Source organism: Lissotriton vulgaris, chromosome 4_1, assembly GCF_964263255.1.
Source record: "Lissotriton vulgaris chromosome 4_1, aLisVul1.2, whole genome shotgun sequence".
In the NCBI taxonomy this organism is placed as follows: domain Eukaryota; kingdom Metazoa; phylum Chordata; class Amphibia; order Caudata; family Salamandridae; genus Lissotriton; species Lissotriton vulgaris.
In genome coordinates, this window is record NC_141691.1 from 1,173,741,601 (window position 1) to 1,173,769,151 (window position 27,551).

Consider the following 27,551-nt stretch of genomic DNA (forward strand, 5'->3'; position numbering starts at 1 on the left):
TGATTCAAGCGCGTTATGTAAATGTATTTGAGCTTATATAGCGCACAGCTACCCACAAAGGGTTTCCCGGCGCTTGCTTAGGGAACCCGTCCTGGTATTCCCCTGTGAGATAACCCCGGCAGGGTATCCACAAGGTGAAAGCCAGGCATCCCGCCGCGAGGGGCCCTTGTGGAGATTAAGCAAGCTATTGCCCAGAGTCGCAGAGTGTGAACCCGTGAGTCGAGAAGGCACCGGAGCGAGAATTATCGAGTCCGTGGAATTTTTGAGCCCAAGACCCGCCGAGGCGGGGAATTGAACCCTGGTCCAGGGCCGATCTCAGCTTCCGGGTCTGCCGCCTCTAACCCCTGAGCCACACTTCTCCACTGTTTGTTATTAACATTAACATGCTGTTTTCCGACTTGAGAGATGCGGCAAAGTTCACAGTTTGCTGTTGATGGGACACATCCGACTCACTGGGCAGAGCGGCTTCTTTCTCAGTGGCCCTGAGGCACCACGCCAGGTACAGGACGATTTGCTTTGTGTGGGATGTCAAAGCTTCCCTTGTGGACATGCCCTTCAATGGCACCCATCTCTTTGGAGACACAGCAGATTTGGCGCTGGAGTGCTTGAAGGGTTGCGAGCCAAGTCTATAGGCCTTTCAGCAGCCACACATCACCCCCACTCTACCTTTTGCTGCTTTCATGGCTATGGAAGGGGCTTCCAACCACCCCAATTTCTTCCCAGCCACAGATTCTGTGCATGCTCCCCAACTTCTGCGTGGACGGGGGCACAGGGCCTACAGATCTCGTGGGTCAAGTAACCAGCAGTCTGATCCGCACACTACCCTCAGCAGCTGCAGCCTATAAGCCCTCCTAATCTGCCCCTTTACGATCATGGGCATCGAGTTGGCATCAGGATTCGCCATCATCTGCCCCACTGGCAGTCCACAACATCGGACTGGACTTACAGATTGTCAGAAGGGGCTAAGAGGTCATGGTTTTCTTTGCCAAGGGAGCCATAGAGAGGTTTCTGGTGCCAGAAGTAGGCTGTGGTTGCTATTCCCGCTACTTTCTGATCCCCCCCCAAAAAAGACTTTGGGCCCCATGCATCAAACTAAAAATCGGTTGCAAATGGGCAGATTCTCAGAATCTGCCACTGTGCGACCGGTATTTTTACATTTGGGATGCATCATCCCAAATGCAAAAATCGTAAATTGTGATTGCATTTAAGGAATCCCAAATTGCGATTCCTTAAATTCAATGCTAGAAGCAATTTAAAGTAGTGATCTCGCTATCAGGGATTGCAAATTACCGAAAAATAAAACAGGTCTGTAATTTGCAAACATTTTGGAAAATGCACTAAAGTGCATTTTTCAAAGTTACTTGTTACACACACATATGCCCTTGGGCCATGTGTGTGCGCAACATGGGTCCACGTTACAATATCAGGGGTGCAACAGGGTGTCCTTTTGACACCCTGGCACCCTTAAAATTGCATGCGCAATTTGCGAGTACCTAATGGGTACTGACAAATTGCGCATGCAATAGGCCCATAGGAATGAATGGAAACCCATTTCTTAATTGCGAATTTGTAGGAATCTCTATTTTTTTTAGCGATTTCTACATGCATAGGCTTTTGCAATTCCATATTAGCGAATCCTTATTTTTCACTAATAAGGAATTGCAAATGGCATTTTTCTACCTAAGCCAAATGTGTCTTTCTGCATGTGTTCACTTTCACTCAGGAGCTGAATGGCTCCATGATTAGGTGTAAAGTGGCTCCTAGAGCTGAGTCAAAGGGATGAGGATTGACCTTCTCCTGTCCTACTACCTAGCTAGCCAGGCATCATTCCTACTGGGGAGGAGCTGCCCCCAGAACCAGTTTTGAGTGACCACAGGGGAGGGTTTGTCCATTATCATAGCCATACCTCTGGGTGGGCACAGGAAGCTCTGCACAGAGGTAGAAAGTTCCCTCCATCTTGGTTTCAGGTAGAAAAGGACACTGTGGGCTAGTTTACAGTAAAAGTACATGCAAAACCTTGTGAGCACAAGGTGGTTAGCCTGAGCACTCCTATATGCTGAATGAGCAAAAGGTAGTCGAAAGGTGTAATAATCCAAAGTTTTATTCACTTTTTCATATTTGATTCGTGGAATCTAAGTTCACACATTGTAATCCAAAACATCAAGGTGCTCCTCATGTGGAAACAACTGAAGCAAGTGTTTTGTCACATCAAAGTGGCCAAAGTTTCAATGTAGTGGCATCATTTGCATAATTCCAATCCCCAATGCATTTCGAGTCGGTGGCTCTTCGTCAGGGGGTATATGCTGTGGACAAGTAAAATAAAGGGTACATCAGTCAGGGGCCGAGCGTGTTTAAAAAATGTATACTGAAAAACGTGATAGTCAAGAGAGGACCAAAAGGCTGTATCCACATGCAGGTGAAATCCAGGATTCAGGTGTGTTCAGTGACGAAATAACAAGAGTTAGAGTGCAACCTTCATCTCACTAAAACGTGACACTACTGTGAAGAAAAACTACGTAAATGGCGGTATTGAAAGGAAATGCGTGTGCAAACAAAACGTGGGTGAAAAGGTCCCGTGACATGCTTCTTTAAACAGGAAACGCCGTGTGATAGAGTCAGGTGTGCAAGTAAACAACTACCCTTGAAGTTCGCACCAAAGAGGTGCGGACTAAACATAACACTAGCAAACGAATGTTGCCCAATAGTGCTTACCGGTGTATTCGTGGGTTAACAGGTGCAGCGATAGCCGCCAAACGCCATCAGGTAAACGCGAGCAATAGGTGAATTAGCGCATGCGCTTTAATGTGTAAGCTGCGTAGTAATAAAGAACAGACTCGTTCCCAACTAGTCCGGTACATAAACCTAAACAAAGGAGTGGTTTGCGAGTGTCCAAGTAAACCAAGAAAAGGTATGGTGCTGTGTTGACAGTAAAACACACAGGAAGTGCTGCAAAAAGTGGGTAAGAGCAGCATTGGGAACATTTTACCCAATTGATTACGGGGTGGCTGGAGATTCCTCCACCCACAGCTGGCACTGGGCTTAACCTCCTCAGAACACCCCCTGACCTGTGTAAACTAGAAATATGACTGCACCTGCTATTCTGACGTGTAAGGATAATCTTAAGGGCTGGTCTTGCTCCCACTTGTACCCAGAACTAAAACGTGAACTCCAAGGGGCAGTTGGATGACCTCCTGTTGAGCTAAAGGGAGAGAAAAACTGCCAGAATCTCACTTTCCTGAAGAGCCCAGCTGGCCAGATCCAACTAGACATGCTCTGGACCTTAGTGGCAGCTTCTACTAGTATGAGTTCTGACCTCTAAGCTGTGTCCCTAAGGTCCTGGCCCTTACAAAACTGTCAGAGTGCACTTCACCTGCCTAAACCTAAAACCTGGGATTTGGAAACTTTTTAAAGGATTTTTTACCTAGAAAACCAACAGAAGACCAGAACCAACCTGCTGAGCCAATCCACCAAGAATGCATCGCCAGGGGGCTGACTTTGCCTCAGCTCACTCACAAATCTTCTCCGCAGCAGCAAATCCAGTCTGGTGGAGCTGATGTGAGTGGCATTGAACGATGTTGAACCCTCTCTGGTAACAGCCTGCCGCCCTGCCAAACTGTAAGAATCTGACTTCCAGAAAAGACTAATTCCAAAGGTAGAAATGTTCATCGGGTCCAACACCTAGCAGTATCTGATTTACGTTGACAGCTTCCTGGGACAAACTCTGGACTTTTCCTACTCAAAGCTTTTACAGACTTCGGCGACGGCTTCACCGAAACTGCGACCGTTGCCAACACATTGTTGACAATCTCGTCTTCGGATCCGGCCTGCAACCTTAACCCAATGAGGTGTCTGCCTTCTCAGAAAAGTTTTAAGTCAGAAGGTAACACTTCAACTGGGACCAACCATGTTCTCTTATCTGACCTGTGTTCCATTGTAGTCAGCCTCAAACCTTACCTTTGCCCCGGTCTAGCACAGCCTGTTGCCCACAGCTGGCACTTTGTGCTTTTTGGCACTAAAATGTATTTCAAACTTTAAAAACTCATATCTAAAGTTCCCTTTATTGGATGTTTGTTTTTTTTAGTGTCATTTTGTTAATTAAAATATTCTCAATTTTGATAAATTTGAGTGAGATTTTATTGTGTTTTATTTTTGAATATTTGCCTGTTTTGATACTCCGAAATGCTTTACAAATCTTCTGGCGTTAAGTCTGTCTGCTTTGTGCCATAAATACCAGAGGTTGAGCTCCAGTTTAAAACACTTAAAGGTTTCCTGCACTTAACCGGAATAGTGACATTATCACTCGTGGTGGACTACCATCCACCCCAAAGAATAATGTACTCTCTCACAGCATATATCACAAGTATGAACAGCATAACCGGTGACTTTGAATGCTCGAAGTTGGCTCACGGTGTGCGCTACATAAAACACGGAAACGCAGCGCTTCATGAACTGATAGTAGCTTTAATTTAAGCTCGATCATCAATAATATCAAAAACCCAGAGCAGCGATGTCAGACTACTTTGATGGGATTACAGAGAAGCAACACTGGACAGTTAATTATTTGGCTTTTGAAACAGTGTTTAATTATGTCTGATATGCCTTAAGCTTCTTTTTTTCATGTGTACATGTGTTTTTCTTACGCCATTGCTATTATACAATTTAGCGGTATGTATTCATTGATTTTGTTAGGTTGTGGAGGCCTGAATGGATGATTTCGCCGTTTTCCTTTCAGCGTTGCATTTATTGTTTTCCACATTCATTAAACAAAATGTAAGAAAAATGTCAGTAGTTTGCTGTCAGTGTGTACGCTTCTGTCGCCCACCAGTTCTGGTGTCATGTCTGGTGGTGTTGATCCTACAGTCTTCTCTGTTTTCTTTTCTAGGTGACAACGCTGAGCTGGGCTGTTTTATGTTTGCTGCTGGCAGCTTTTCCCCTGATGCCTGTAGTTGGACGAGAGCCTAACATCACTCTAGTGTAAGATCAACATTGTTTCCCTAAAACTGTTATAGCGCATTGAAAAAACGCATATGCTCTGCTGAACTGGTCACACCTTTCAAGTCTTGTTTGATTCAAGAAACTCTGAAAAGCCTCTTGTGTGGCAGTTCCATTGCCTAGATATTGTAGACCAGTCTGTGTCTGATAGGCTGTATTGTATTTAAAAAATATTTTTTTTTATTAAGTTCCATCCATACAGTATCTCAGAACAGTAGTGACAGCAGTTACATATCGCATACTTTCGTTAGTTCTTAATACACAGACTAAAACAACAATATAATTCCATCTGTTAGGGACCTATTTACAACTGATATCTGATACTAACCATACGGCGTTCAGATATAGAGATGCTTCTAATGAAAACAAACATTTCAACTATAAAACGTCCCCTCCGCCCGCCCCTCCCCCCCTCCGGGTCACATTGGGAAACACCTACCTGCACCTTGTATCTCAGAGTAGTCATTACCACCCTCTTAGGCTTTTTGGTAGATCACCACCCGGAATTGTTCTCTGGCCATGATCCCGCCCCCGGCCTATCTCCATCCATCAGTGTTCCCACCGCTGCTTGTGTGAGGTGGTTCTCTCTGATAAGGATTTCGAAGATCATAACTTGCCATGCCACTGCGTCTTCTTCTAAATTTTCATCTCTTCGGACACCCCTCATTCGGATTAATTCCGCTGTGGCCCATTACCCTAGATCTTGAGCCCAGTTTTCCAGCGTGGGGAGCAGCAAGCCCATCCAGCTAATTACAATCCTTCTTTTAGCCAACACCACTCCCAACTATTGGAACCTACGTGTAAGCTTCCTCCCTTTGGGCCTGAGAAGAATTCCCAGAATCCCCTGCTTAATGGAACACGGCACCGTCCACCCCGTCACCTGTGTAAAAGTTCTAATATCGATTCCCAAAACAATTTCAATTTCGGGCTTTCCCAGATCATATGTAAAAAATGAGCGTCGTTCTAACCACATTTGGGGCAGTGAGCGGGGCGATCCGGGTAGATTCTGTGCAATTTGTGTGGAGTCAGGTATGTTTGGTGAATAATATTGAATTGGGTAAGCTTAAATCTCACATTGGAGCTAATTTGATTGACCCTTTCATGCACCTGTCCCCACTCTGAATCCGTCAAAGGCTCTTCCAGTATTCCATCCTATTTGGTCTGCACTTGGAGCGGATCTGCAGCAAGGTCCTCTCCTAACACCCTATATTTATGGGACACCAGTCTGCGGCTCCCGGCCAGCGAGGTGAGGGCCTGGAGCGTGGCAGTTATGGGTGGTTCCTCCGGAAATGTTGGCCAGATCTCTTGTGCAACCGCCGAGATCTTCGCATACTAGAGATATTGTCCCCTTCCCAAACCAATCATCAACTCAGCTTCCTCCCTTGTTAGTAACCATTGCCCCAGGTATAGGTCCCCCATCTTGCTGCATTCTCCATCCGCCCATCTAGTGGCAGTCATAGTTTTACTTATTCATTTGAATGGTATCACTGCCCACAGCGGGGCCCTTGGGGCATATGGCACTCATTTCACCACAGTTACAATTGCGTTTTTCCATATTGCAGCCACATGTCTAATAATATAAGGGAATCGCGCGGGCACCCTCGGACTCATTATGAGGAGATCAGATAGGGGAGTACCTCGATAAGTGCCATTCAGCAGCCGCTTCTCCCAATTGTCGTTCTCATCTTGCCACTGTACTGCATGCTGAAGTTGCGTTGCTATATAGTAATGGATGAACCTGTGTACCTCCAACCCCCCCTTGTTCCCACGTCCTCTGCAGTGTATCTAGCTTCACTCTCTTCCCCTGGATCCCCATTAGAAGTCCACCATCAACTGATCCAGTCTGCAAAAATACACCCATGGGATACGATAAAAATAATTTTGTATAACGTCTAAGCAACGTGGAAGGACCACCATTTTAATTAGGGCAATCCGTCCCAACAGAGTTAAGGGGAGGTCTTGCCAGAACTCAATTGGTTTTTGAACACCCTCCACACACCTCCCCACATTATGTTCTAAGTAGGCTTCCTGTGTATGCGTCAGCCCAACCCCCAGGTAGCGAACTGTGTCAGTGGCCCAACTCATCCCCACTATAGGTAGGACTTCTTCCCCCACGTCCCGTAGGCTGCCCATGAGGACAAGTTTAGATTTTCCTGGATTAAGAAAAAGTCCCGAAATGTCCCCAAAACTAGTCAGCTCCTGGAGGAGCTCTGCTATTGCTGTTTCGGGGTGTCAGAGGTATACCATGGTATTATCGGCGTACATTGACACAACATGAACTGTTGTTCCAAGCCTAACTCCCCCAGCGCTCCATCCGTCATCTAAGAGTAATTGCCAGAGGATTCATCGCAAGGGCGAAGAGGAGCGGCGACAGTGGGCAACCCTGTTGAGTAGCCTGTTGGAGCTCCAGACTGTCTGATATCTGATTCTGAAGGCGAATACGAGTCGTAGGTTTACAGTTAAGCAATTTCAACCGTCTTAAGTAGTGGCCCCCCAGTCCCATCCGGGCAAGTACTATCCACATATAATCCCACTCAACCGAGTCAAAGGCCTGACAAACATCTAAAAGACACAAAGCCCACTCCGACTCCAGGTGATCCGGCGCATGCCATATGTGTGCAAGTCTGTGCAAATTATGTGTGGTATTCTGACCTGGAATTAACCCAGATTGGTCCAAGTGGACTAGTTGAGTCATGTACTGCAAAAGTCGTGCCGCCAGGACACCTCTCAGTATTTTCTCGTTAATATTCGAGAAGGATATAGGCCTGTAAGAACTCGGGGAGAGGGAATCCCTATCTGGCTTAAGGATCTTGGAACCCAGTGCTTCCATCATGGTATTGGGAAGGGCCCCTTTGTCTAGGGCTTTGGTATAAACCTCAAGGAGGTGATCCACCATTTTTCTCACTTACCACCAGCTCTGGGGCAAACGTCTTATAGAACTCTGCCAGGAGACTATCACTTCCGGGACATTTTTCATTTTTTAAATGTTTAATGGACGCCAGTATTTCTTCCCTGGTAAGAGGCGCCCCAAGGGCCTCAGCCTCATCATCACCAAGTGTAGGAAATGCTATATCATTAAAAATTCTGGAATGTTAGAGGTTCGGCCCGGGCTACAGTCGAACAAGTCTGTTGTAGGTGTGACGCAAATTCTCTTATAATCGCCTCCTGTGTATATACTATGTTCAACCATGGTATCACAGAGCTGTAACACCAGAGTGTGTTCCGTCTCCATCCTAATCAGTCGGGCTAGCAATGCTCCCGACCTGTCGCCCTCCATATGAAGCCTCTGTCTATAGGTGGTGTATTTGTGTTTCTCTAGTCTCGACCAAGCTTCAAGTAACTCCCCCTTAATGCGCTTCCACTCTGTGTTGTTATCAGGGGCCCGATGCAGTGTGGTTTCTAGGGTTTGCAGACGTTTTTCTAGGGTATTGATGTCTGTGTTAAGCTGGTGGTAGACCCCATAAGTGGTCTTCATACTAATAACAACCTTCATGGCCTCCCACTCGGTAGATCTTGTGGCAATGGACCCCCAGTTCTCCCCAAAGTAATCTCGGATAGCCTCCCTCACAGTCTGTACATATGGGGGGGGGTGGGGGGGGGGGGGGGGGGTCTGTAAGGGCCTCAGCATGAAGCCGCCATAATGGAATGGGCGGTCTTCCCGGCCTGGAGGTCAGGATCAACAGCAACATGGTCATATAAATATCACGATAGGTAAAAAATGGCCCTCGTCGTGGCAACAAGGCCAGTAGTAAGGCAGCAACTATCTATCCGAGAGAAGGTATTGGCTGCAGGAGTATAGCAGGAAAATTCCCTCCTATCAGGGTTGTGTGCTCTCCACTCATCCCGTAACTGCATACCCAGTATAATACCTATAAGGGATTTTACCATACGGGTTTGGTGTTGTCTCTGGGGTGTTCCTCAAATGTCCATCAAGTACACAATTGAAGTCACCAAAGAGAAGAATTTCCGCACCCAGTCAGGACTATCTGATAAAAATCGGGGCAGTCAAAGTTGGGCGCGTACACATTAATGATACGCAATTCTTTCCCTTCCCACCTCCCAAACGGACTAACATACCTCCCTTCAGGGACCAGGATGTGGTGAAGGTGTTGAAACAAAACTCCCAGTGCTACCCATACCAATGCCTCCCGTGAAAAACCAGAATAGGATGTGGCATAGATGTGCCCCTTCCACCGTTTATGTAAACACTTTATAGTATTCCCCCAGATTTGTGTCTCCTGTAGACCCACAATTGCTACTCCATATCTCTTCAGGAAAAAGTGTACTCTACGGCGTTTTTCTAAGCCTGCCATCCCTCGGACGTTCCATTTAAGGAGCTTTAGTGATTGTACTGTCATGGCAAGGTGGTAGTATTTCCCAGGCATACATCTTTCCCCGCCCTGGGTGTCCCTCCCATCTCATACAGAACTTGTGCACGTCGGTGTAGTCCCCTGTGACCCCATAGATTCCCAAACAAACTAACAAACTTCCAAGAACTAAAACATTCGGAACCCCTTCCCCCGCACATGGGCAGCAGTATAAATGTGAATATCCAGTTCCATGTAAGCCACCATACATACCTCCCCATACCTCCCCCCCACCAATAACAATTAAACGCTGTGCAAGAGAGTTGGTCACCCTGTGGCGCAAGATCGCTCTCAAGCTTCCCCAGCAGACCTAGCCTAATTAAAGAAAAAAAGGAGAGACTCAATACCACAACAATCAAGAGGCCCCTTCCCCAGAATCCCTCTATAGTTAACAGTCTAGGCTCCCAGGTCTCAGCACATCTCAGACACTCAAAGAGTTATCTGTACAGTTCAGCAGTTGATGCACAAATCTCAGAGCTCAGTCCTGCTCACTGCCTGGGCCACCTGTCCCAAGTTCAAGTTCTGGCATCGCTTCCATCGAGTCCAGGACAACCTCAGGGTCCGAAGCCTGCAGTGTGCCATCTCGTAGGACTGTGATTTGTCTCAAGCTCATCGTTCTCTTTCTAGACGCTTGTCTCAGAGGCTGCCTTCGACTCCTCACTGTGAGGGGTGCGACCCAGCGGAACTCGTAGAGGGGACCAGGCGTCTCCCCTCTGGAGATCTGGCGTCCAAGCAGTCTCTCGCCTCCTCCGCCGAGAAAAAGAATAAGACCCGACATTCACTCTCCACACATAGTTTCTCTGGGAACATGAGGCTGTATTTCAAGTTCAGGTCTCTAATCCGTCGTTTAATTACAATGAAAATCCGCCTCTGTTCCTGGACCCTTTGGGTGTAATCAGGGTATATTGCTATGGCGTGACCCTCAAAAAGAACAGACATCCACTTTGAGAGACCTTAAGCAAAAGGTCCCTGTCCCTGAAGTTGAACAACTTAGCGATGATAGCTCAAGGCGGTGCTCCAGATCTAGGGGGAGCCACCAGCGTTCTATGCTCTTGTTTGACACTAAAGATTTTCGACAGCTGTTTGGGAGCCATTTCTCTAGTGATCCAATCCTCCAAAAAGAGGTCCATTGCAGAGCCCTCTGCCTTCTCGGGGAACGCCACAAATCTTAGGTTCCCCCTTCTTGACCGGCCTTCTGAGTTTTCAGCCCCGTCATCGAGCTTGATCACCTGGCATTTCAACTCCACCACCGTGGCACTAAGATTCTTGAGCTCTTCCTTCAGGAGTTCTGTGTTCTTCTAACGTGACCGGCACCCTGTCCAAGACTTTTCTGAGGTAGCATCTCAGCAGATTAACGTCGATAGCCACTGCATCGATCTTTCGGATCATGTCATCTCTGGTCGACTGAACAGCGCGGATAACATCCATTAGTGTCGGAGAATCTTCGCCAGCCCCCTCCAGTGCCCCCTTTTCCGGTGCTCGATCTTCAAATCTATCCTCCGGGCCGTGTGATATGGGCTGGGCATAGTTCAGTATTTTATTTGATTGTGATTTTGTTGTTTTATCTTTACCCATATCAGCAAGTTTCTTGTACAGACTGTATCTTAACCTGCTCTTCCTGTCTGGTGGAGTCGCAGACTACGTCTTATCTCATTGGGTTCAACCCCAGCCGGGGCTCTGGTCTTATGCAGGCTGAGAGATACTTTGTCATTCCCCAGTATACGCAGGGATGTTCAGCATGACCTCAGGACACTGCACAGCTATATAACTCCATTTCCCAGAGTGACGAGTCATCCTGCCAGAGGGCGTACGTGGGCCTCCAATCTAGTTAATCCAACTCACCCCCAGCTGCTCCGCGAATCTCGTTGGTGGAGGAGATCTCTCCAGACCCGGTCTCTCACAGCCGAGCAGCCCCAGGGTCTTGGGTCCTTGAAGCTTTCCGCTTGCCCATGTCAAGCAGATCGAGTCCCGATGAAAGCATCCCGCCCCATCGTGTTATCCACTTCTCAATGCACCGTCTTGGTAATTCCTGCGTGCACCCCCGGATACTTGTTATTAACAGCCATGATCCGACAAGCAGGTGTGTGTTCGCCACATTGGAGTTGCCAATCTCAGCAGGAGTATGAGGACAGTAGCCTGTTCACAGGTCCCTCTGGTTCGGACCCTCATCAGCCGTTCTCGCTGTGTTCCCCCAACCACTGCAGGGGTCTCGTGAGACACTTACTCACTTGAGCCTTCCAGTCTCCACTCTAGGGGCTCCAGCCTCTGTGAAGGGCGCCGACTGCCAGCGCAGTGGACAGCCCTGTGACGCTCCCGCTGCGCCTGCTGCCTCCATAAGACCACGGAGAGCCTCCCGCCACGTGGGACGCGCGCGGGCGGCGCCGGGAGAAGCCCGGGACAAGGGCGGGACCATCTGTGGCCATCAGGGGTCAGAGGAGGTCGGACCGGGCCACCCCCCTTGGCTTTGCTACAAAAGGAGGTAATGAGAATAAAGTAACCACCGGAGACCATTTATATGTTCGTCTGGGGACTTCCCTAAGGGACTTTACATTGTCTAGTAAGAACATCCTTAGGTGTGTTGTTGCCCCCCTCCTAAATATATAAAAGCTTGATACACCATGACTTGTAAGGGGGTTCCCAAAAATACTAACTTCCAGAGGGACTCGCTTATGGGGTCATTGGACCACTACTTAAACAGGGCAACATCGACCATTGATCGTGAAATCGAGAGAACGGAACGACATCTCTCTTCAGATATCACATCTAGTAAGCGATCTCCTCTACAGACAGTTGATGCACCACAAAACTCTTCTTTTTTGGAGGAATTAAACAAGATGTGTAATACCATGTATGCTCCTGTGGGACCGGGTTGTGGGCAAATTAGCGTGCCTACTAGCCCTACAGTAAACACAATTCCCCAGTCTAGTACACCATCCAAATTAAACAAAAGTTTCCTGGGTACCCCCCTCATACTTTCAGCTAAAGATTACACGCAACCGATAGTGCTCCCTCAGGTCCCTTCTGTCAAAAGAAAGCAAAATGGGGCTAAACATACGGGGAGTTCAGCAAAACATCAAAAATTGTACTCAAGCCCCCCATTGGCTATTACCACCACCCCTAAGGCACCCAAGGTACACTCAATACTGGAAAATCCTGCACTTCCTCCACAGGCAACTCTATTGGTCCAGATCGAACTCCTGGTTAAATCTATAATATCCCCGCTGATAGAAATAATGAACACCCTAGGGGAAAGGCTCACGGTATAGAGGAAGTGACTAAGGCAAATTCGCTACTCATAAAAAGTATGGTTGGATCTGAGCAATCACAGTCGCTAGCTGCCACCGAAGCGTCCAAAGCTACTGCACATACTAATATTGTCCAAAATCAACCACTAGTCCTACATATCCCATCGTCAAATAATCAGAAAGCAACCACAAAATCTGTAATAGTACTGAGTCCTGCTCCTAGAGAAGGGCAGAATAAAGAACCCACATTCCATAAGGGGACAGTTGCTAATCAAGCTAGCATTATTTTAAAAACAGAACTGTGTTATTGTGTTTTTACCTACCCTCTCTCTTGGACACTCTCAGACCTGGTGTTTACTCCCCTGGACATCCCCGCGCAGCCGATTTTGGCGCTGCGGCGGGAGACACCCGAACGCTAAATTACCATCAGCTGGGACCCCGGAGGCCACGCCCACTACAGCTAGGCCACGCCCCCCCGACGTCCCCCTTCCCCCTATATACTATGTGTCACTTCCAGACGGGCAGAGGATGAGCGCAGCGGGCGCGACGAATGCGCGCCTAAGTCAAGCCCGTCTGTGCCCATCCGCGACTGGATGGGACCTGGGGCCAAGATCTCTGCACAGACTGGGCAAACCCGCATTCAATATGACAAACAGGAATTGTTAAAAATACAACTTCCTAAAGAGGAGCACTGTTGGCACTCTATGGAAGCTCTGACTCTACGCAACTGTGCACATTGTTCTTTTAGAGTTACTAAAGATTAATTAAGCGGATCAACAAATAGATTCGTCCAGGGAGCCCTGCTTAACTGTAGGTCGCTAAGGAAGCACAGCATTCAGATCTGGGATCTCCTTCTGGAGGGCAAATTGGATTTTCTCTTCTTAACGGAGACCTGGCTAGGGGAACACTCTAATCCAGAGATCATAGAAGCTATCCCACCCTCCTACTCACTGGCCAGACTAGACTGGAGCTAAGGAAGAAGGCGGGGAATTGCCATTGTTATTAAATCACCGATGGAATGTACCCTAGAAGCTATTAATTTAGACAATTGTGAGGCAGGCTGCTTTGTACTAAAATTGGGGCCTCAATTTTCTATAGCAGGGATTCTTGTCTATAGACCCCCAGGTGGACTAAAAAACTTTAAAGGTAGCCTGTTGGAGGGCATTGCTCATCTGGCAACCAGAAAGAGCAGATTTCTGATGTTAGGAGATCTTAATATCCACCTTGATGATGAACAGGACAAGGAAGCCGCTAACTTGATATTAGATCTACAGACACTACAAATGGACCTAAAAAACCACATGCCCACTCACAAACATGGCCACCTATTAGATCCGGTATTTGGTAGCTGGGATGGAATAATGACTGACACTCCCCTTCCGATCCCGTGGTCAGACCACTATTTAGTCCCATTTTAAATTCTTATTTCAACCCCTGACTCTCACCTAGCGGAGAATAAAAGATACCCCCGACGCAAATGGAAACAATTCTCCCAAGAGGTGTTCAATGAATTGTTGCTAGATGGGGGCCCACCGGGAGGCGACGATTGTAAGCTCGCTCTCAAAAGATTAGAACAGCGCATTCTCGAAGCCCTTGATAAGACAGCCCCGATACATCTCGCTAGAATAGGGTGCAGAAATGGGAAATCAGCTCCATGGTTTACGCCTGAGCTACAAGAGGCTAAATCGGCATGTAAAAAAATGGAACGGAGTTGGCGAATAGACTTTTGCCCTCTAAGTAAGCTAAAATACAAGGAGGCTCAGAAAAAATATCAAACGATGATACGTGGAGCAAAGGCAACTCACTATAAGATTCGTATTGGGGAAGCAGAAAACTCATCGAAGGAGCTCTTTAAAATCTTCAAAGAGATCTCAATGATACGTGCCCCAACCACCCAGCACTCTGACTCAATAGCAGAATCTAACAAAATTGCAGAGTATTTTGCAGGAAAGGTGAGTAAAATATATGATACCTTCTCCAACAAACCTGCAGCCGGTACGAAATTTGCAGTAATTAGGTCAGCAGATAATATTGATGGGGGACTGTCATCTTTTTCAGTTCCTCCTCCAGAGACGCTCTGCAGCATCTGTCAGGGAATTAAATCAGGCTCCCCCCTCGATCCAGCCCCTCCTAGGGTAATGAGAGAAAGTCTCTCTACACTGGAGCCGTATATTAGGCATCTACTCCAGGTTTCTTTTTCCACGGAACACCTCCCAGAAATTTGGAAAAAAGCAATTGTGCTCCCTTTAAAGAAAAAACCCAATATGGCCCAGGATTCACTGGAAAATTTAAGACCCATTTCTCTGCTCCCCTATTTAGCTAAGGTTGCAGAGAAAGTAGCAAATGGTCAATAATGGCACATTTAGAAAAAAACGAATCCCTGCACCCCTCGCAATCTGGATTCCGGGTGGGATTCTCTACTGAGACAGCTCTCCTGAGAGCGACTGAGTTCCTCAGACAGGGAGCGGATGCCGGTAACACCATGGCCTTGGTGATGCTTGACCTCAGTGCGGCATTCGACACTGTAGCCCACTCCATCTTACTACAGTGTCTAGCTAGAGCGGGTGTCATCAGCTCCGCACTGGGGTGGCTGAAATCCTTCCTCAAAGGTAGAAGTTTTATGGTGCAACAAGGCTCTTGCAGATCAGCTGAAATGGCCTTGGAACAGGGGGTTCCTCAGGGCTCGGCCCTGAGTCCCACGCTTTTCAATCTGTATATGACCCCCTTGGCCGAAGTGGTGCAGGCGTATGGAGTAGAACTTGTATCCTACGCTGATGACACCAAACTACTGATCTCACTGTCTCAAGCACCTGAAATGGCAGCATCGGATTTTAAGGCGTGCATGCAAGCATTAGCAGAATGGATGGATGCACATTGCCTAAAGCTAAATGGATCCAAAACAGAGGTAATGGTGGTGGGAGGAAACAACTTGAGTTGGTCCCCAGACTGGTGGACGACATGCCTGGGTCCCACACCTGTTCCTTGTAAAGAAGCCAAAAACCTGGGTATTTTGGATGGACCACACCGTATCCTACGACGGCCACATTCGTCGCCTCATAGGAAAATGCTTTGGAGTCCTGAAAACACTAAATCGAACCCTGGATTTACTCCCACTGGAGGCCAGACGCACTATGACCCAGGCGCTGGTGACCTCCCGGATGGATTACGGGAATGTTCTGTTTCTGGGGGCTACAGAACATGGCCTAAAGTGCCTACAGGTCCTCCAAAATACAGCAGCGCATCTCGTTTTACGACTCCCGAGAAGAGCAGCTTCTAAACCGGCTTTAGCTGCTCTACACTGGCTACCGATCAAAAAGAGAGTGATGTTCAAAGCCCTCCTAATGTGCCACAGGATACTCCAACGTAAAGCCCCTCCCTATTTGTTGGATCTAGTATGTAGATATCAGCCTACCAAAGCCCTCCGATCGGAGGGGATGGGGCTGCTAACGATCCCCCGTGTCAAAAGAGCAAAACTAGGTGGTTGTTCTTTTAGATATATAGTAGCAAAAAACTGGAATGCTCTCCCCACATCCCTAAGACTGGAGGAATCGGAAACAAAATTCAGAACAATGCTAAAAACACACCTATATAAACTATAAATGGGGGCTTGGGGGGGGGGGGGTTTCGAGGGAAGTCTGGATGCCTCTGATAACTTGCTGTCTTCAGCGCGGGGACACGCCGGGATGGCGTCACCAGGCGCTTTATAAACTACTTTAATATTATTAAGGCAATATACCAAGAAATATTAACCATATACACTTACCACCGGAGGCCGCTCCTTTTGTATGCGTCCTCTCGGTAGTGCCTGTACTTACAAAAGGAAAGACCGAAAGGCAACAGGAATTAAAAAACAAGGTATCGTTCTGGTTAACAAAAAATAGACCCCTGCCATCTAACATCGATGGAAGAATATTAAAAGCTAGAAGGGTGGGTTGGCTAGGACGCCTCCCAAAGGATATAACCGGAGACTTGGTATTAGTAAATTTTAGAGATGAACATGTCGTCCCATACCTTCAAGCCTGGCAGCCACAAATAGGAGATGGCCCTATTGTAACTTGGGAACTGCGTGACTTTTACCCCAGTACACCATACCTCGCACCATTAAGATCAAATACAGAGAGTAACTACCTGATGGGCAGTAGAGGCCTTGCATTGAGTGGCTATAACATTCCTACTTCCAACCGAATTGATTTTTTTTCTGGTTTAGATTAGTGGGATCAAATGGATATGGACATTATCCCTTAGGAACTCCTTTATTTCGCGCCTAATATTGTAATGAACTATAACTATAACCTATGTCACCCAGTCCTTTAAGACCCAAAGAGTTTCGATACAATTTTATCTGTTGTAACAGTTTTAGCACCTTTTATGATTTTATATTGTGCAGGCTAATTACCTTGGATGTTTTGTAATAGTTTGCTCAGAAGGAAAACATGTCTCATTTAAGAATTTTTTTTGTAAAATTTTTTATGTATAAGAAATTCTATGTCATATGCTTTTATGGTTATATCTATAACCGAATAAAGTACTTTGAAAGATCAAACTCGGGCCGCCACACGGAGCTCTTTCGGAGCATGTCTATGCGGCCATGCTGTCAAGCCAAACCCCTGTATTGTATTTTATGACAGTTTAAACGGGGTTGCCTAGGCTATTGTCGCGTTCTAATCTAGGACCCCGATCAATACTGTGACCTTATGCCCCTATACGGCTATAATCCATTTATTCCCCTATAATGGCATAAACGATCAAGAGTAATATTTCAGAAACTCGTCTCTGGCCTAACACGAACAGAGCCACATTTCAGAATCTCTTCCTCTGCAGCTTCCTCTGCAGCTCATTAGAGCAAATGACACAGCAGAAGCCACTATCTAAGATTCCTAGATTACACTCCGAGTTCTTCAACAAGATAAAAACTCAGCAACCTGGGAAAGCCCCGCTTGCTATGTTTTGGTTAGTAATAGAACTCTAATGAGCACTGAGAGACGATCACTTCCTAGTGACATCTTTATTGACGTCTTATGTCCAAAAAATTACGTCAAACCAGGCACCTTTCAGGTATAAATATTACCAACGTTGCCTTAAGAAAACGCTGCCTCAACGACATCGATGATAGCGATGGTGTGGTGAACATAGAAGCAGAACAGCTGTCCCCTTCAGAGCTCAGCAGATGCAAGCTGCCCACGGACGCTGCCCCTCCTCCTCCTCGACGCGCTGAGAGAGGCTCTGTCTTTTCTCCTGCCGAGAAAATCCAGCTCCGGCGTTTCCAGCCTACTCTTGCGAGTGACTGGGATATCGAGTCCTGGAAGGAGATACAAGACCTCCAACATTCTATTCCAGAGGTATGGTGTTGACTAAAGCCTTAGAGAGAATTCTTGAAGCAAACCTTGGCAAAACCAACTTAACTAAAACTGCTAATTACTTACTCCCTCCCAAATATTAGGCTTAGGTCAGGTACACTGGGGTAGGCGTAGTTAGAAGCACCAGTTGAGTACGTTAGTCAAATGTATATATAAATGTATATATTTTATTCATTTTAACCATTGTATGGCTAAGAAACCATATCAATGCTTTTACAGTATTATTTCGCAATCCTCATTTTACTGTACGCACTTTTTATAATAACAAGTCTTGCAATTGTGGCAATTCATTTCTCTTGCACGAGAAGAAAGACTGTTCAATAATAATACCTTTTTATTGAAAACGCCTGTCTCTCTATTTCTCTGCATCTTGGTGAAAGTAATCTGCACAACTGACTGAGTAAAATAACTGTCTATTGTTTCACACGACTCTAGAGATTGACTCTTATTCTAAGGAGCAAAGTTGTCATGTTTATGCGGTTGTTGGAAAACTGAATCCCTTCTTGTCTGTACCAGGGAAGCTGATCACTTCCTATTCAGTCAAGAAAGTTTCTAGTGACCTCTGAGCTAGTTGGTAACAAACCCAATTAAGTTTAGCATAATCAGTGGAGACCTGGAAGATCCGCACTTCTACGTCTATACTACTGTCTATGTTATTCCAATGCGCAGGGCCTATTGGGAAAATAGGAAGTACACTACACTATGTGGGTTTAATTTTTCACTAAATCAGGATTACTTCGTTTTTGTTCGGGCAAATTTGGCTGCATTTACACCGCCTGACAAGAAAAACAAAATGTTCACCAGCAACAAAGTGCAGAAAACCTTTTCTAATGTTTACGCAGTCCAGTTGGTGCAAAATTAAATCAGCACCAGTGCTTTCTTTATAATCTATCGTTATTTGTTAAAAATGGTACAGTCCTGGTAGCAAAATAACAAAGTAGCTGGATACTGTACTTTGCTGTGCTGTTAGCGGGTAGTCAGGTTCTTTCTGGTCACAAAAACACATTTTTGATGTCAACTCAAATTGTTAGCCGTTTTCTTGATGTTTTGGTCACGAAATAGGCCTCCATTTTGAGTTGGCCAAAGCGGTATCCCTATTGGGTGTAGGATACTGCACTGGGCATCTCCAAGTGGTGTGGTGAACACCAGACCATTTTCACCAGTTCCATACAGATAAAACCCAGGGCAGGAGCTGCAAGGCAGAGGAACAGCCCGGCCTACGCCTGCCCTCTTTGGTACCCCTCGTCTCATAGAGCCTACATCCTTCTCATCCTCAAGACACCTTCCCCACCACCCAGCCTGCATTCCCAACTCCCATCGGTCCCCAACAGACATTTACAAAACTTGCTCAGAGCAGGTTGTAAATATCTGCATTACTCCCTGGAATCAGAGAAAACCTATGCAAAATGACCCAGTAATATCTGATCTAGGACATTATTCCACATTCTTGTGATTTTAACTTGTAAATCCCCTTTAATTCATGGGAGCATATTGGCCAGAGTCATAAATTCCAGTCTTAATATCCCCACACAAAGATAACAGGAAACTCGTAATGGGACAATAGTTCTTGAAAGTCAAGTTGTTTTCCATCATTGAGAAGAAGTGTCACAGTGAGCCCATCAACGGCCATTTAATCTGTACACAAATATTGACTCATATGATCTACAGATGTACATAGCGCCTGATTCTCCAATGTGCAAATCATTGTTGTTGATAAGGCATGCACCTATGTTTGGTAGAGCTCAACAATGGCATTTCTCATTCACAGAACTTCCAGGCATGAGTCTAAGTACCTTACAAGTTCTGAAACTTTTGCAGAGAAATGTATGGTAGTAACATACATTTTTACTTTTCCACTATTTGCTGAAAAATATATGTGCTGAATCTCAGCATAGCGGTGAATTGCATGCACAGGATTATACTAGATGTGAATTATTAAGATGTTTTACTTATTTTCCTTACATAGAACCTTTTTTCCATGCTAGGTTTTGCAACCTAGCAACCAACCTTTGCAAAATGAGGGATTTCGTGCATTATTTCCATATTATTTAAGGGTTTACAATTCAGTTATTCAGGCGCAAGTTTAGAAGGGTGGATATGTGGGGTGAAAGGCATTGCAAATGTTTTTGAATACCTACACGGTTATAACTGTTGGTGGCAGAGGCGTAACTAGAGCCAACGCCTCGTTAACAAGTGAATGGTCTTTTAAATACCTGTGAAGTACTCTGGTGTGGCTGGCAGCTCAAAAACTGTCTGTTTGCGTGTCCGGAAAGCTGTCTCAGCCGGGCTGACACACACGATGATGGGGGGGAGCCCGTGGACCCCAATGGACATTGCACGCCTGGTTGGTGGTCAACTCATTTGCATTGCATTTTCCTGACCAAGCATGCTTGGCAGTACCAAATACTACTCTTCTAAGTGTCATTGTGAATACAAAAAAACGGCATACTCAGTAGAACATCTGCAAGCATGCATTTCGACTCCACATTCAAAACCTGAAAATTCCTGGCAGCTTCAAGTTAGCAGCCGTGTGACTTCTTTTAGTAGACTCCACAGTTGTGAATGGAAAAACCCTTGCGAATTGGGCATACAATGCTAATCTTCTCCTTTGGCTGCCCTTCCTCACTTACACAACCTTTATCTGTGGTACGTGTCCCTAGGACTGAAATAAACTGGAACCGGATTAGAACCACTTGATCCTATTAACGATGCATTCCACGCTTTGGAGCTTGTGTGGTCTATGCTCTTTTTCTGAAGGACTATTTTCCTAAAATTGATCTTCCTTTTCATCTACCTAGTTTGTTACCTTTTAAAAGCTGGCTTCAGAACTTTGACTGAGCATTTTTCCACACATCGCTTTCAGCTCCTACTGGCATACAGAGATGTTGAAATCATCTGAAATAGGAGGCCGCAACCCTCAACTCTAGGGTAATGCTCACAAAGACATGTCTTGATATCAGCTTTCTCATCAGTCGTTGTCTCCTACATTGTATCTGCAAAGTTTAATCCAGCATCATGTGTGCTGATTTCTATGTTTGAAATATGACTCTGGAGCCTTTGGTGATTCAGATTCTAAAAGTAATCTATTCTGCAAGCAGATCTCTCATCACCACTACAGAAGCCGTCTTCTACACGGCTTCTGATAATGAAGCAGCTAACTGAAGCAACACACTCTTTAAATCTGTTAAGGATTGCACTAATCCACTTCCAGGCTCTCTAATTCCGCCATTAGTTGACAAATACAATGCCATCAGTAACTTTTTCAAAAAGATTAACAGAATCAGATCTCACATCAACCACTGTAAACAGACATCCTATCTACCTCCTGTCTCCTTTCTCTCCACTCCAAGTGGACTGCCTCCAACCTCCTATTGCACGCTATAGTCACTCAAGGCCACCTCCTATGACTATGAATTTCTACCTTATTTCATCATTAAACAACTTTAAGGGGATCACCTCTCACCTTTCTTTAACTTCTTCAAATCCTCTCCCAGCCGAGGAACCATCACAGATGCCTCCAGACAGGACAGAACATATGCTGACAAAACCTGCCCTGGCCTGAAAAACTTGCTATCCTCTACCTCATTTCCATATATCCGCTCAGCTACTAGAGCATATCACAAAGAACAGTGACTAAGAAGAATAATCTACAAGTTTACCTGTCCGGCTTCACACCATGCTGTATCATGCATGGTGCTTCTACTCTTCGAGCAGTTGCCAATATCCTCCATATCAGCAAAAGTTTAAAAAAAAACTACCTCCTGAACCTTCTCTAACTCTCTGCAGCCTTCAACGCACTCAATTCCCAAGCATTGATCCAGAACCTGGAAACGCACATGGGCTTCTCTAGCACAGTCATGAAATGGTTCACGTCCTACTTCATCAACTTCCTTCTACACATACAGACCTGAACCCTGTGAACCCAGAAATGTGTCCTGCAGAGTACCCCAGGACTCTATCACATCCAATCATCTTCTATGGAACCCCTCCAATCCATACTCACTGGCCGCATCATAAAGATCCATTAGTGAGCTGACAACACTCAATTTTACTTCAAAATCTCCTCTACCACTAACATTCAGGAACTCAAAGCACTCCTTGAACTGAGCCAGAAGTGGATGTCTAGTACCAATGTAAAGCTCAAACTGACAAAGATTGAATTTATCTAGTATTCAAACAACCCCAAATAACCATAGAGCAAAGACTGGAGTGTCTGCTTCCCCATCCAAGTGAAAATGCATACTCCTAGTTTCACCGTAGGCGCTGACTTCCCATTCAAAGAACATCCTGTTCGAAAATCAAGGCAACCAGCTTTTCCTCGTGAGGAAGGTGAAAGCCTCTCTCCCACAAGCTGATTACTGTGTAACTGTGCAAGTCCTTGTCTACTCCCTCATGACTGGAGGCAGTATTCTGCACAGTTGGCTCTCAGACACCACTTTGGCACCTCTGGAAGGGATCCTATACACTGCAGCATGTTTGATCAAATGCTTGAGGAAGTTCTAACACATCTCCCCAACGCTCAAGGATCGGCACTGGCTTCCTTTGCAGACACTGTCTTCTAAATGAGCTGTATCACCTACATGCCCTTCAGAAACAATACTTGTCCAAGAAAATAACTACCGGAGGACAGTGCCTACCCCTGGCCAGGACATCTCCAAATTGTATGTGAAGAGGTGCAGGAAGGATGAAACTAAAAAGCAAGGCTTTATCTTCTAATCACCACAAATGTGAAACGACATCCTCACTGACTTCAGAACTGCTTCAGCCCTCTTGGAATTTAGAAAGAAGTTGAAGATACATCACTTCAAGGATTCCCCCACACACAATAGTACGTTTTGCCTGTCTTCACTCTTAATGGTACTTACTGGCTTTCACTCGCTACTGAATACGTGGCACAGTCAGTTTTAAGGCTTAGGTGATGTTTTATAAGTCTTAAAAACGATCGTAAAATTTTATCAGGTTCTGTGAAGACATGTAATGAAAGACTAATTAGAAATTACTATATATATCGCAGAAACACTCTTTAGTTTTTACGACAAGTACTGGAGCCAAGGTTATTCCTGCTTGTTCACGTGGATTATTTTATCCTTTGTACAACAATCAACAATTGTTATAGGAAGGGTGCAATAGGAATAATTATCCCTGCTCGTTCACATGGATTAATTTATCCTTTGTACCAAGATCAACAATCGTTATAGGGATGGCACAATAGGAATTATTGGTGGTCGATATTTGCAATTTTAGCTTGTTGGCATCATGAATTCCTTTGTGGCAACACCATTAAATGATGCCCTGAAACTGACTGTCCATTGGCTCGCCAACAACCAGCTCAAACTGAATGCCCCAAAAATGGAGCTTCTTCTCATCTCCCCTCCCAAAAAATCTAATGACATCCTGGAATGGACTAACTGCGTCACAGCACTCAACTGCACCCCTACCATAGTGGATTCTGCCATATCTCTCTGGATTACTTTGGACCGCAACCTGAATATGACTAAACATATCAACGCAATGGCCAAAACTGCCAGATTCCATCTGAGCTACTTGAGAAAACTAAAATCCTTCCTTGGAACTGCCGATCTACAAACCGCTGTACAGGCGTTAGTTATCTCCAGAATCGAATAAGGCTGCTCCACACTATCTGGCCTACCTAAGACTTAGACTCCCCCCCTAAAAGCTTGCCTCAACGCAGCAGCTAGACTCGTATCTGGCTCAAGAAAATTTGACCATAACTCACCAGAACCTGAAGGCCTTGAACTGGATTCCCCTTGAAGGCAGAATTCAACTCATGTTGGCCTGCATCACTCACAAAGCCTTGTACACGAACTCCCCGGCATATCTCGCCCAGAAAATTGTGTTATCTGGGAGATCCAGAAACTCCCGATCCTCCAGAGACCTTGTGCTCCAGCCACCCAGCTTCTGCAAGGTAAAAACATACAATTGTGCATTCTCTGGGGCTGCACCAAGAATCTGGAACTCGCTTCCTTCCTCCATCAGAAGATTACCTTCTCTGGCGCTCTTCAAAAAAGAAGGTAAAATATTCTTAATGAGCAAGTTCCTCTAATAACGCACCTTCCGCCTTTTCTTGATTTATTTTGGCGCTTAATCTCCTTTTTTGATTGAACTTCCACGTGTTACAATCTTCACTCCTTCTAATGCTCCCTGCACCATTTATTGTACATATCTCTTCTTTGTCCTATCGTAATCAAGTCGCTTGCTAATTTTGTATTGACTTGTGTATATATCTATGGCTTTGTCCCACTATTATCATTTCCCTAGCCCCCCTCCTTGTATTTTGCCTAGGCCACCCTGTACTTTGAACTGTACCATTTATTGTATATATCTTGTGTCCTATTGCATTCAAGTCGCTCACTGATTTTGGAACTGTATTGACTCTTGTATATATCCATGGCTTTGTCCCACTACTGACATTTCCCTAACCCCCATCCCTGTATTTTACCTGTGCCATCCTGTATGTAACGTATCTTTCCTTGTAAAGCACTCCGATACCCTAACAGGTCATTTTCGCGCTATATAAAACTTCAAATAAAATAAATAATAATAAAATAAGGTGAACGCTTTACAAATACCAGTACATACCTCTATAGAAACAGGTTGCAAACGCTGGGTTGAAGCCACCACATTTTCTTCTCGACCTGTAAATCCATAATCACAATGAATGTGTGGAATGCTGGATTCCGCATTAGTTAATTTGACCTATGAAGATGCTCTCCCCACCCCAGCACCTTGAGACCCTTACAGGTGAGTAGTGCGCTTTACAAATGATGTGCTTGATTGATCAATTGATTGATAGGCTATGCACCCTCAATTACATTGTTTTAAGCTGTGTGTAGAAAGATACGTATGGAGATGTGAAGTATTTTTTGGCAAGCAAACAAAGAATGCATTTTGGGTTGGTCTGAAAACCAAAACCTTGATGACAGCTATTGGTAATACTATAATATATGACTGTGTCTATCTTTTTGCTTCTCCGTCTGATGTGGGGGGATTATTCTTTAATGAACGTTTTAGATTGTGAAGTGCCCTTCTAACAGAGGATGGCTGGAGAATTTGAAACTTGGCCTGTTGCTTAGATTAGTTTGTTAATCCTAATTCTTCTACCCTGACAGTAATTGAAGTCAATGAAAAGAACAGACACCCCTCTACATTAGAGACCTACAAGGATATCACTAAGACGCCTGTAGCTGCCTTGGCTCCATAAGTGGAAGGAAGAAATTTCAGTTTCTGATTAGGTGGCAGAAAATCACACGAAATGAGTTAGGATGTCCATTGCCACTAGAGCTTCGGATATAATATATTGCAGTGGTAGTATTTTACTCCATTGCTTTCCTTTTGAAAGCAATGAGTAAAAGTGGATTTTCACTGGGCAAAAGCATATTATAATTTTGAAATGCATTTTGGGTAATGAATATGCTTTGGTGGATGGTGACTGTACATACATTATCTCGAATTACCATTTCCAAGTATGTTACCACCATAAGTTCCATGAAAATATTTCTCTGTCTACACTATATAGAGAGCTGGCTTCCTACAATCTTGAACTGGCATCTCTTCTAGATGGGGAGCCAGTGGAGATTTCTGAGGTGCGGGGGTGAAGTGTTACCGTTTGGGAAGCCAGGATGAGTCTGGCTGCTTCATTCAATCAATCAATCAATCATATCATTTGTAAAGCGCACTACTCACCCGTGAGGGTCTCAAGGCGCTGGGGTGGGGAAGGCTGCTACTGCTCAAAAAGCCAGGTCTTGAGGAGTTTTCTGAAGGTCAGAAGGTCTTGGGTCTGCCGTAGGTGGATGGGGAGGGTGTTCCAGGTCTTTGCGGCGAGGTGGGAGAATGATCTGCCGCCTGAGGTCACTCTTCGGAAGTGGGAGACTGTAGCAAGGGTGAGGTCGGCGGAGCTGGCGGGTGAGGGTGTAGAAGCTGAGTCGTCTGTTGAGGTACGTTGGTCCGGTGTTGTTGAGTGCATTGTGTACGTGGGTGAGGAGCTTGAAGGTTATCCTCTTGTTGACCGGGAGCCAGTGCAGGTCTCTCAGGTGGGGTGTGATGTGGCTGCGGCGAGGGATGTCGAGGATCAGGCGTGCAGAGGTGTTCTGGATGCGTTGGAGCCGTCAGAGTTTGGCCGAGGCTCCTGCATAGAGGGTGTTTCCATAGTCCAACCTACTGCTGACAAGGGCCTGGGTGACTGTTCTTCTCGTTTCAGTGGGGATCCACTTGTAGATCCTACGGAGCATGCGGAGGGTGTTGAAGCAGGAGGAGGAGACGGTGTTGACCTGTTTAGTCATGGAGAGGGTGGAGTAGAGGATGACCTCTAGGTTGCGTGCGTGGTCGGTGGGTGTTGAGCGGTTCCCAGTGCGGTCGGCCACCAGGAGTCATCCCAGGCCGCAGGGTTGGATCCAAGGATGAGGACCTCCGTCTTGTCAGAGTTCAGATTCAGTCAGCTGTTTCTCATCCATTCAGCAACGGCCTTCATTCCTTCGTGAAGGTTGGTTTTTGCGGTGTGGGGGTCCTTGGTGAGGGAGAGTATCAGCTGGGTGTCATCGGCGGAGGAGAGAATGTTGAGGTCGTGCTAATGGGCGACATGGGCGAGTGGTGCCATGTAGATGTTAAACAGGGTTGGGCTGAGGGATGAGCCCTGGGGTACGCTGCAGAGGATCTTGGTGGCTTCGGAGCAGAAGGAGGGAAGTGGGGGTCCTTGGTGAGGGAGAGTATCAGCTGGGTATCATCGGCGGAGGAGAGAATGTTGAGGTCGTGCTGATGGACGACATGGGCGAGTGGTGCCATGTAGATGTTAAACAGGGTTGGGCTGAGGGATGAGCCCTGGGGTACGCTGCAGAGGATCTTGGTGGCTTCGGAGCAGAAGGAGGGAAACCGATGCTCTGTGTTCTGACGAACATGCTTCCACAACGCTGGGATCCAAGAGAAGGCCCTGGCCTTCTCTTGGATCCCAGCGTTGTGGAGGCATGTTCGTAGTGTGTGGCGACAGACCGTGTCGAAGGCGGCTGACAGGTCCAGGAGGATGAGGACCGCCGTTTCTCCGTTGTCCAGCAGGGACTTGATGTCATCGGTGGCGGCGATGAGGGCAGTCTCGGTGCTGTGGTTGCTGCGGAACCCGGACTGGGAAGGATCCAGGATGTTGTTCTCCTCGAGGTAGCGAGTCAGTTGTTCGTTGACGGTCTTCTCGATGACCTTTGCCGGGAACTGGAGCAGGGAGATGGGCCGGAAGTTCTTGAGGTCCTTGGGGTCCGCCTTGGGTTTCTTGAGTAAGGCGCTGATCTCAGCGTGCTTCCAGCTCTCCGGTAAGGTTGCTGCCTCTAAGGAGGTGTTGATGACTTTCCGGCGATGGGGTGCGATGGATGTGCTGGCTTTGTTGAAGATGTGGTGTGGGCATGGATCGGACGGAGATCCGGAGTGGATGGTGTTCATGATTTTGATGGTGTCATCGTCGTTGATGTTGGTCCAGTAGAGCAGGCGGTTGGTGGCCGTGGGGGCTGAGGTCTCAGTGGTTGTCGTGGTGGTCATTGCGTTGAAACTGTCGTGGATGTCTGTGATCTTGTGGTGGAAGAAGGTGGCCA

The 27,551-nt window shown here is 46.2% G+C and overlaps 1 protein-coding gene across 2 annotated transcripts in view; it reads left to right on the forward strand.

Moving 5' to 3' along the window:
* Window positions 1-27,551, forward strand: part of PIGN (phosphatidylinositol glycan anchor biosynthesis class N) — a 1,076,629-nt gene that overhangs the window by 580,947 nt on the left and 468,131 nt on the right. For both annotated transcript variants that reach the window (XM_086965406.1, XM_086965407.1), the window contains exon 19: window positions 4,883-4,974. In XM_086965406.1, the coding sequence (XP_086821532.1) occupies window positions 4,883-4,974 (92 nt within the window). The remainder of the gene's footprint in view (window positions 1-4,882; window positions 4,975-27,551) is intronic.